The sequence below is a fragment of the Myotis daubentonii genome, chromosome 21 (genome assembly GCF_963259705.1).
Source record: "Myotis daubentonii chromosome 21, mMyoDau2.1, whole genome shotgun sequence".
Taxonomy (NCBI): Eukaryota; Metazoa; Chordata; class Mammalia; order Chiroptera; family Vespertilionidae; genus Myotis; species Myotis daubentonii.
The window spans coordinates 15,487,438-15,498,320 of NC_081860.1; the positions used below are offsets into that span (position 1 = coordinate 15,487,438).

Below are 10,883 nucleotides of genomic sequence, written 5' to 3' on the forward strand. Positions count from 1 at the left end.
TGTTTTGTTCTATTGACACCTAAGTATCTCTCTTTTTTTTTAAACTGATTATAAATGTTTACTGATTTTAACATGCTCAATGTTACGAGTACAGTTGATGTTCCTACGTTAATCTTGTAACCTATGACCTCACTGAGCTCTCTTATAGTTCTAGAGTTATTTTTTTTTAACTTTTTATTGTTGTTCTTGTACGTTCTTCAATAGAGATCATTTTCTCTTTTGCTTTCCTATCTACATGTCTTTTATATTCTCTCCCTGTCTTATTATGCTGGCTAGAACTTCCAGTACTGTGTTGAAAAGTAGCAATGGGGAGAGTAGACATTTTTAAAAAAATACATTTTCATTGATTTCAGAGAGGAAAGGAGAGACAGAAACATCAATGATGAAAGAGAATCATGGATCGGCTGCCTCCTGCACGCCTCTTACTGGGGATCGAGCTCACAACATGGGCATGTACCCTGACTGGGAATCAAACTGTGACCTCCTGGTTCATAGGTCGGCGCCCTGTTCAGGCACAAGCATCCCCCAGGACCAACAGTTTAGGGCACCAGGCACCTGGGCGGCATGCAGGCAGCTCCAGCCCGTCAGTAGGTAGTGAAGACGCGGCCCCTGGTTCATTTTCCGAGCGGATGTGCGACCACGCTGTGGGTTACCCGTTTTCATTGTTTATGGCACGGCAGGTGTCTAAGCAGCTCTGTCCGGTTGATGAAGCGCTTGCCTTCTACACATCATGGCGTAGAGCCCAGCACACGGTGAATCCTCATTGGTTAAATCCTAAGTAGGGAGTGATGAGAAAGTCCTCAGGAAAGAAGGTGCCCCGTGCAAATGAAGGTGATAACAGCAGGTCCTGGGAGGAAATTCCCTTCGTCCACATTGTACGGTCAATATTTGTTCTGTTGCTGTCGCCCCCTTAGATCTCTCACTGGGTGTCCCATCTTTGTATATAAAAGCGTAATATGCAAATTGTCCCCGCGGGAGTTCGACCTGGAGACCGATCGCTTGCTGTGACGTGCGCTGACCACCAGGGGGTGGCATGGGACGAAGGAAGGCCCCGATCAGCTCTCATCCCCAGCCAGGCCTAGGGACCCTACAAGTGCGTGAATTTCATGCACCGGGCCTCTAGGTTGTGAATAAACTGACGGTTGACAGGAGAGATGCGGGGGCAGGGAGACACAAACACAGTCCAGGTGCTATTTCTCTACTTGCTCTCTGGTTTATGCATTTTAACCTGGACTCATGTTCTCATCCCAATAAGCCGTTCATCGTGAGGAAGGGGGAGCTATGCCATATGACTCATGCGGTTGGAATGCGAGATGGGCGGGTTTTGAGTCCTGCCTACCCCCGGTCCAGTCCCTCCGTGTCCTGGGAGTGAACACGCCAATCCCGGATGAGCCGTCGCATCCACCTCTGGTCGCTCACGTCGAGCCCAGAGGACCCTGAAGATCGTGTCCACGTCCTGAGCCTGGGAACCTCATGACCACAGAGGCCGCCGGCTCAGGAAGGAGGCGGCTTCGGTTCTGTGTGGTTTCCTCCCTCTGTCCCCAGGGAGCGGGCGACACCCGGGTGCTCTGAGAGCCGCCCGTTCCAGGCACGGGGACGCTGGGGTTTCACGCCCAGAGGAGACGAGGCCCACTCTTTGCTTCTGTCTGACTTCTTTTTACGTGTTCTTTCCTGTGGGTAACTTCTCTTTCCTCTTCCTCTCTCCCTTTCCCCGTCTCTGTGCCTCCTCCCCTCTGTACGTCTCCTTCCCTTTTCCTTCCCTTCCTTCTCCTCCTTCCTTTCTCGTCCACGTGGCCCGGGGACCCGCGCAGATGCAGCAGCGGCGGCAGCGGCACCGTGGAACTGGATGACGAGCCCCCATGCTTGGAGGAGATCGACTACGGTCCCGACAGCAGCTCCGACCGGGAGGGGAGCTGCTCTGAGCTGGACCGGCAGATCCGGGAGTGGGCCTCCCTGCAGGACCAAGATGAGGGGGAGGAGGAGGAGGAGGAGCAGGAACAGGAGCAGGAGGAGGAGGAAGAAGGGCTGGAACTGGGAAGAAGAGACAGCCCATAGCCCCCAGGTTCATGGCAAGCTCCGTGACTGCAACCATTGGATGAGCAGCTGTGTTATTTCTTTGCCGTCGGATGCGCACACAATGTGGGTGCCAAAGCCAGCCCCTGTGAGCCCCGCAGCCCTGTTTCTAGATTTAGTCCCGTTGCACGAAGCGCAGAAGCCAGTGGTACTTGGTCATGACGCCCTCCTCCATGTCCTCACGCAGACATGCGACCCAGGAGCCCGGCGTGCATGCAGTCGTCATGCCTGCTGTCCCTCTTGACAGCACCTTCTGCGTCCAGCGCTTTCCCACATAGCTCTGCTCTGGTCCGGGAATCCCACATCCGTCCTCCATAGGACGGCGTTCAGACTTCCCCCGCGACACACACACAGCTGTGAGGGGAGTGACAGGACCCGGTTCCAGTCCACGCTGACGGCATCCCGCCGCATGTCCCGCCTGCAGGGTTTCTGCTCTCACAGCGCGAAGAGCGCACCACGGCTGGCGTTTCACCGGTGCACAAGGTCGAGAAGGTAATTTGGTGGAAACGTGCGTTCTGGGAGGGAGAGAAGTTGTGCGGACTCGAGGTCTCCAGTGTGCGTCTCCGCTCCCAGCCGTCTGTGGTGTCGCCTTCTCGTCATCGAGTGTGTTTCTGAGAGGAAGTGACCCGGGCAGGTGGCTGTCCGGGGGGCGTGTCCGGGAGCAGCAGGAACGCGGACTGTTTCCTGATTCGTCGACGAAACACATTGATGTGATGCACCTGCACCTGCCAGGCCCTTCCCTGCGCTCCCCAGTCGCAGAGAGAAGAGGCCCACTCTGTGTCCTCCAGTCGCTCACAGTTCAGACAGAGAGACGAACAAAAAAAAAACCCGTTTTATTGTAATATAGCCGCACCTGCCATGATGGAGCTAGACAGAGAGAGGAGAATACGGGGTCACCTAATGTAATGGGGCAGGGGAAGCCGACCAATAGGAGATGATAAGTTAAGGCGATTCTTGAAGGACACGCAGGAGATTTCTGGTAAAAAGAAAAGCAAGCCCGGCCGGTGTAGCTCAGTGGTTGAGCGCCTACCAATGAACCAGAAGGTTACGGCTCAATTCCCAGTCAGAGCACATGCCCAGGTTGCGGGTTCGATTCCCAGTAGGGGGTGTGCAGGAGGCAGCCGATCCATGAGTCTCTCTCATCATTGATGTTTCTCTCTCTCCCTCTCCCTCTCCCTCTCCCTTCCTCTCTGAAATCAATAAAAATATATTTAAAAAAAACAAACCATGCTAAGAACTAGGAAGAGTTTGTGCAAAGGCCCTGTGGTGGGGTTAGCGTTTGGAATAAAATGTTCCGTGGGGCGGGTTTAAAAGATGGGTTTGTATGTGGTGAGAGGAGTGTGGCAGGAGTTGGAATGGAAAGATCAACATCGATCGGATGAAACAACACACACACGTGTGCACATACATGTATACATACATGGGTGCACACACATACATGTGCACACACGCACACCATTGCAGAGCCACACAGCTACCTCAGCGGCCTCTTTAATTTTTCAAGCCTCCCATGTTTTCCTGTCTCCGATAGGGTCTCCCATGGCATCACCTGGGGATACCAAGTCATAGTTCACATATCACCTTTTTTCGGTCAAACCTTCCCTAGTCGCCCAGCCTGGTCACCTCACCTCTCTTCTGTGCCCTGTTGCACGGCCGGTACCTCCCCTCTGTGGCATGCTTCATGTGTGTGTACAGCCCCATCCCGCCGGCCCACGAACACAGAGCTCTCGGGTGCACGGGCCTGCTCTTACCTTGCTCCCTGTCTCTGCACCTTGTTACGTGCAAAGAGCTCCAAAGTGTGTCTTCTTCCCGGCCTCCAACCCGGGCACCCAGGGTGTGACTGCAGGCCCACACAGTTCCCTTAAATCCCTCCCTTTCCCACCGGCCGTGGGCGGGAGGTGCAGAGGGGAAGTTGGGTTCGGTGAGAGCGCATCTGGCCTCGCGAGCTGGGGGCGAGCTGGGGGCTGCCACGGGAGAATCTCCCCGCGGGAGACCAGCCTGCCCGGGAGCAGGGAGGCCCGGTCCTTGCCTGCTCTGTGCAGGTGTTTACATAAAGCTCTGAGATGAGAGGGATCGAGCGTGTAAAAGCCCCTCGCGGGGGCAGCCTGCATCGAGGTGCTCTAGACCGAGGGCTCACGTCTGCATGGGCACTGGGCCAGCCTGGCGTTCAGAGCCCGGGAATGCCAGCCTGCGCCGTGGTTTCCTCTGGGGCTCTCGTAAAAGGCTCCGCGCCGCGAGAACATTGGCCAAGAGCCTGACGCTTGGGTCTCAGGCTCACGCGGAGGGTTGTTGCCAAGGCAAGCCAGGTGCCATCGCCGCTCTATTGCTCCCTTGCCTCCACCGCTGTGCCTCCTTCCGTGCTCCTTGTGAGGAAGGGCGGCCTCCTCCAGGCAGTCTTCCGGGATTTGACCCCGAGTCTCCACAGCATCTTGTAGAAAACCCTGCCGGAGGTTAGGTTTTGTTGCATGGCATTGCCTGGGGACATTGTCCCTGTCCCCACACCCCATCTCCCACCTGCCACCCCCGCCACCATCAGACTGTCCGTTCTTGGAGAACAATACACTTTTGTTCACTCTGTATCCTGAGGGCACAGCCCTGTGCCCAGAACACAGTGGGGTTTTATGTGCTACGTGCTGCAGGACGGAGATCTTCATTTCCGCTCCGAAGGCCTCCTGAGAATGACCTCCTGCCCGTTGCCGCAGTAACCTATTAAACATAGATGGTGGAGCGGCGGGAAAGTAGGGCACGCCCGTGCCCGCACACTCGGAGCAGCAAGCAGGCATCCGGGAAGCATCCCTCTCCCTCAGCCCCCTGTCTGCGCTGCCGTGCCCCCCTGCTCTGTAATTTTCCAGAAGCGCCTTCTTTTTTTCCTTTCCTTTTTTTCCTCCAAACGGCCTGTAGAGGTCAGACAAGGGCCTTGGTTCCAGGTCCCGGACTGCCCTGTCCCCCATTAGCATGCACCCCGGGCCTCTATCATTAGGCAGCCCTCCCTGCTGCCCAGAGGAGCGGAAATGCATTGACGTGGATCCAGCAGAGTGGAGCACAACTGGGGATGGACTCGGGCCTTGTTTGTTCTTTGCACACTTGCGATGCTGGCTCGGCGATTCCCAGTCAAAGGGACCATTGTCCTGGGCCCTGAAGCGTGCCCCTTCTGCTACGCTGACCGGCCAGTCCGCGGAGGCACCAGCTCACCAGCTCGTTGAGCTCGACTCTCTGCAAAAAAAAAATCAAAAAAAAAAAATCTTGTATTTCTTTCTTTTTGAAAAAAAAAAGAAATTATTTCAGAGAGGAAGGGAGAGAGGAGAGAGATAGACACATCAGTGATGAGAAAGAATCATGGATCGGCTGCCTCCTGCACGCCCCACACTGGGGATCGAGCCCACAACCCCGGGCATGTGCCCTTGAACTGAATCGAACCCGGGACCCTTCAGTCCGCAGGCCGACGCTCTGTCCACGGAGCCACGCCGGCCAGGGCTGTTTTGTATTTCTCACAGAAAACAAAGGGTGTGTGGGGACCAAGAGAGGAGCTCTGTGATGTTCAAGGCTTTTGTGTGTGTTTCTCGTGCGTAAGTGCAGTTCGGAACCCGGAAAAGAACACGTGCGGACGGCCACGGGGCCGGCGACCCTGCTTGACAGGTAGGAGACGATGCCTGTGTTCCCTGAGCCGCTTCCCGTCCACAGGAGAGGGCATCCGCCGAGGAGTTACGGGTCCCTCTGGTCCGGGGACGTGCGTGGACGACTTTGGGGATGGCCTTCATGTCTCCGAGCTGGATGAAATGTGAGGTTGCTGCTATTTCTGATCTTCGTGGGCGCCGTGCGTGCCGGCCAGCCCGTGAGGAACGCCGCCAGGCTCAGGGCCGGCCGGCCGGCGTGAGGCGGCTCACACTGGCGCTCTGTCCCCCGAGGGCCGGGGGCCAGGCCGGCACAGTCAGCTTCTCAGAGCCCGGACCGATCCGGTGGGTGCTGTGCCAGTGCCCCTCCGAACGAAAGCTTCCGAGATCGGGGCTGAAGATACAGAGTAAGAAAGAGAGGCACCCTGAGCAGCAAGACACAAACGTTTGGGGGTTGGGGTGGAGGGTGAATTGAGCCAGAAAACTTGGGGGACACGGTGAGGAAGAACCTTCATCCATTTTATCTGCAATTAGGGGCTGCGGTTGGCTGGGCTCTAGGGTTGAAAATGACCTTGCAAAGGGGCGTGGGGTGCAGCCAGGAGAGGACCACTGAGAGGCAGCGGGGGGCGGGGCCTTCCCAGGCTCATCTCCTCTGCCCAGGGCTGACCCGCCCACTGGTCACTTGTCTTTGTTGGTTGTTCAAAGAGGGCGCTCTCCCACAGTCTCCCTCCTGTCCCTGGGCCACAGGCCAGCTGCCCTCAACCACCTCGTCGCTCAGCTTGGAGCCGGCGACCTCTTTCCACACACCCGGGATTTCAGTCAACACAACTTTTAAAAATATATATTTTTATTGATTTCCGAGAGCATTGGCCCCTACACAGAAGGCTGTGGGTTCGATTTCCAGTCAAGGATGCGTGCCTGGGTTGCAGGTTCGAACCCCAGCCCTGGTCAGGGCCTGTGCTGGAGGCAACCAATCTGTCTCTCTCACATCAGTGTTTCTCTCTCACTCTCTCCCTCCCTTCCACTCTCTCTAAGAAAGTCAGTGGAGCCCGAGCCGTTTTGGCTCAGGGGATAGAGTGTTGGTTGGCCTGTGGACAGAAGGGTCCCAGGTTCGGTTCCCGTCAAAGGCACCTGCCCAGGTTGCTGTGGGCTTGATCCCCAGTAGGAGGCGTACAGGAGGCAGCCGATCCACGATTCTCTCTCATCATTGATGTTTCTCTCTCTCTCCCTCTCTCTTCCTCTCTGAAATCAATAAAAAAAATTATATTTAAATGTATTTTTTAAACATCAATGGAAAAGTATCTTATAGTGAGGATTAAAATAATAATAATGACTGTGCTGTGAAGTACTCAGGCCTATACAGAAAAGTGACTTCATAAACCAATAATTACTGCCTGTGAGATTATTCTATCTCCCATTGCCTGAAAATGGGACGTTATCTTGTCCGAGGTGGGAGATGAGAATACATCCACAGCAAGGCAGCTAGATCAAAATCAGAAATCAGCCAGAAAAAAAAAAAGAGGCTAATAAACATGATTTTAACTCTCTTATTTTAAATGCACGAAGTAATAGGCTTAACCTGGGCGTTCACCCATTAAAATCACAGTGAAAGAATATCATTCAGGTAACACAAGGCATAACAGGAAAACAAAACCCAGGGATTTTCACGAAAACGAAGCACTCAACAGAAGGCAAAAGACTGACAGCATTTAATAGTTGCCGTTTTACATGTCAACACTCCGAATCCTGCCTCTAAGTGACATGGAATATCAACCGTCGTCAAGTAGGAAATCTAAATCTATTTCCATTCATTACGCAAAACGAAATAAAAAGATTCACATCGAAAACCTCCAGAGTGAGAAGCGGGTTCGGAGTAGAAATTTCAATAGCGCCATTAGCCACGCGAAGGATTTCAAAGGCGGACGCTGAAATGGAGAGGAAAGAGTTGAGGGACTTGGGAGGAATATTAATTCTTTTATTATCGGAGCTGTGGGAGGAGAGCTGGATGACAAGAAAGAGACGTTGTCGATTTCACGGGGGCAGCTCGGCCTACACACGTAAAAAATTAAACGGCAGGAAATGGCCCCGGCCGGTGTGTCTCAGTAGGTAGCGCGTTGGCCCGCGGACTGAAGGGTCCCGGGTTCGATTCCGGTCAAGGGCACGTACCTTGGTTGCAGGTTCCCTGGCCCTGGTCGGGGTGCATGCAGGAGGCAACCCATCCATCTGTCTCTCTCCCTCTCTCTTCTACTCTCTCTAAAAATCAATGGGAACGTATCCTCAGGTGAGGATTAAAAACACACACACACACACACACAAAAGGGCAGAGAACGAAGAGGCACTGCCACCCAGGGTACCACAGCCGGGCGGAGCCATGGCGTCAGGCCTGCGGGAGGGTGGCCAGAGCGACGCGTCCATGGGAGCCCAGCGTCCGTGATGAGACGACGCGGTGAGGTGGCCATCGCTCATCCCTCACCCCCCCTGACTCCCTCTTACTGCAGGAACCTCTGCAAACATGATGAATAGGGACAGGGGGTACGAGATCTGCAGGACGATGCGGGTTTGGGAGCGGTGCACGTGGATGGGCCAGTCTCCTGCAGTTGTCCACATGATGCATGAGCTTGACATTCACATGCCGCCGTGAGTTAGCCCAGCCCAGCCGCCCCTCTGGGCTCATCTCCCCACACAGCCGGCCCCACGGCCAGCTGTCCAGGACAGGGGGCTGGTTTATCATCTGCTAAGTCTATCCGGCATGGTGTCACCTGCTCTCCTATCCTTCTCTCCATCCCTCCCTCAGGGCCCCGTTCAGATCGCCCCAGATCCAAACAGATCTTCTCCCATAATGCCCCGTCTCTCTGTTCTCCCATCTGCGACCCCTGCGAGCATTGATTACGCAATGGACCGTGTCCGTTCACGATCTCCTAATTGCCCGTGATGTCCTCAGTGGGGGTTGGATGCCTCACTTGTATCCGTCATTTCTCTGCCAGGGCCCTGTCTTCTTATCACACCATTCATATCGAGCACCAACAATTCCCGCTTGTTTGTCCACATTATCTTCTCTTCTATCTGTACAAAGGGCTAATATGCAAAGTGTCCCCTCCGGAGTTCGACCGGGAGACCGGAGTTCGATCACTCGCTATGACGTGCGCTGACCACCAGGGGGCGGCACAGAACAAAGGAAGGCCCTAGTTGGCAGCCAGGTCAGCCCTGATCGCTGGCCAGGCCTAGGGACTCTACCCGTGCACAAATTTCGTGCACCGGGCCTCTAGTTGTCTCATACAAGGTTTTACTGTAGCCCGGCCATGGCGGCTCAGTGGTTGGGCATCAACCTATGAACCAGGAGGTCATGGTTCGATTCCCGGTCAGGGCACATGCCTGGGTTGCAGGCTCGATCCTCAGTAGGGGGCGTGCAGGAGGCAGCCAATGGATGATTCTCTCTCATCATTGATGTTTCTCTCTCTCTCTCTCTCTCTCTCCCCCTCTTCCTTCATCTCTGAAATCAAGATAAAAATATATTTAAAAATAAAAGAATAAGGGGTTAGCCCGAGAAGGGCGGGGGCAGGAGGGCTGGACATGGCCAGTGACAGAAAGAGGACGTTGTGTGGGAGGCACTGTTTTAGGAGATTGTTTTAATTTCATAATTATCAGATAGCAAGGGGGGTGTTGCATTCTTTCATTGAAGAAAAGAAAAAGCAGCCCCATGCATAGTGTTTTGCTTTTATGTTGTAGGCTTGTTGTAGTCTCTCCATGCTAACTTGGTTTTTTTCATTTTACACATTTTTTGAAACTTCCAAGTATGTGTGTGTGGTCGGTGGTGGGGAAGGGTGGGGGGGGGGGAGACGTTGGGTGGAAACACTTTGAATTCCATCAGGACACATTTTCCCGGCATTATCTGCTTCTTAAAAAACAAGCCAATATCGTCATTTATAACCATAACCCCGAAGGCATCTCAGTTGCCTAAACAGATAAACAAAATGAAATGTACAATTTGCGGGATCTTTAGCTGAGCGCTTTAAACACCGGGAATGGTTCGGGGGAAGACATACAAGCAGTAAAAAAAAAAAATCATATGCGATGCTATCTAACGATGTTTATTAAATGCCTAGTTACGGTTGTGGTTGGTATTCTGAAGGACAGAATGAAAGTAATTGTGGAATCATAGGACGATAGAGCCAGGAGGGATAGAGCCATGCGTCTTATCCAGCCCGTACACTCGACGGCGGGAGGCGGTGAGGCTGAAAGAGGCTGAGTTCTGGGCCGGCGTGGCTCAGTGGTTGGGCATCGACCTAGGAACCAGGAGGTCAGGGTTCGATTCCCGGTCAGGGCACAGGCCCGGGTTGCATGCTCCATCCCAGTGTGGGGCGTGCAAGAGGCAGCTGATCAGTGATTCTCTCTCATTGATCTCTCTCTCTCTCTCCTTCTCTCTCTCCCTCTTCCTCATTCTTCCCTTCCTTTCCCCAGTATGGCCCATTCATCTCTGTCCGGGGGACAGGGATGGGGAGGTGAGGGGGGTAGGAAGGTGGGGGAGGGGAGGGAGGCGGGGGATTCGTGCTGCTTTCATTGTGTCATCTTGAAAGATAGGTCAGAACTTCAAGTTTCAGAAACGTACATAGCAGACAACGTATCAGAAAGCTTAAATAATTAAGTAGGAGGCCTCCTCGTTCTTGGCGCTTTCTATGTTGCACTGAAAACGAAAGACAACGAGCGAAACAAAATTAAAAGCACAGGGTACTGGTTCGTCTTGCTCTCCTTCGCGTCCGACTCAAGAGATCTTCTTTGTCATTAAACACAGAGAGACACGGGACTCAGGCTGATGTCTCTGGTTGGAGAGTTTTTTGTTTTTTTCCTATTCAGGTGCCGCTCGTCAATTGCGCACCCACAGCCCGTGTCCCTCTTAGCGTCACCGTTTCTCTGGCCTTTTGTTAGCTGCTCCGATCTGCAAACTGTCAGTTGTCCCCCATTATTGACAGCTATGAATCGTCTTTCTTGTTTTATTTTTTCAATCCCCCCGAGGTTGTGTCCCCATTGCGATTTGTTTCTCTGCTTCCTAGTGGTCTGCTCTGTGACCAGCGCTGATGGACATGTGGCTTGTTTGCGCTCTTGGCTGCAGGGGTGGGGAACGTCCAGCCCGCGGGATCACTTGGCCTGGCCCTGCCGGGGCCTCGGGGTGCGTCCGTGACATGCTCGGCCACAGGGAGCAGG

The 10,883-nt window shown here is 53.9% G+C and overlaps 1 protein-coding gene across 1 annotated transcript in view; it reads left to right on the top strand.

Annotated features, from left to right (window-relative positions):
• The window catches only part of AGBL1 (AGBL carboxypeptidase 1), a 226,078-nt gene extending 222,831 nt beyond the window's left edge, over positions 1-3,247 (top strand). The window contains exon 22 of the mRNA XM_059678428.1: positions 1,812-3,247. Within this exon, the coding sequence (XP_059534411.1) occupies positions 1,812-2,055 (244 nt within the window). The 3' untranslated portion in view covers positions 2,056-3,247. The remainder of the gene's footprint in view (positions 1-1,811) is intronic.
• Positions 3,248-10,883: the final 7,636 nt, after the last annotated feature.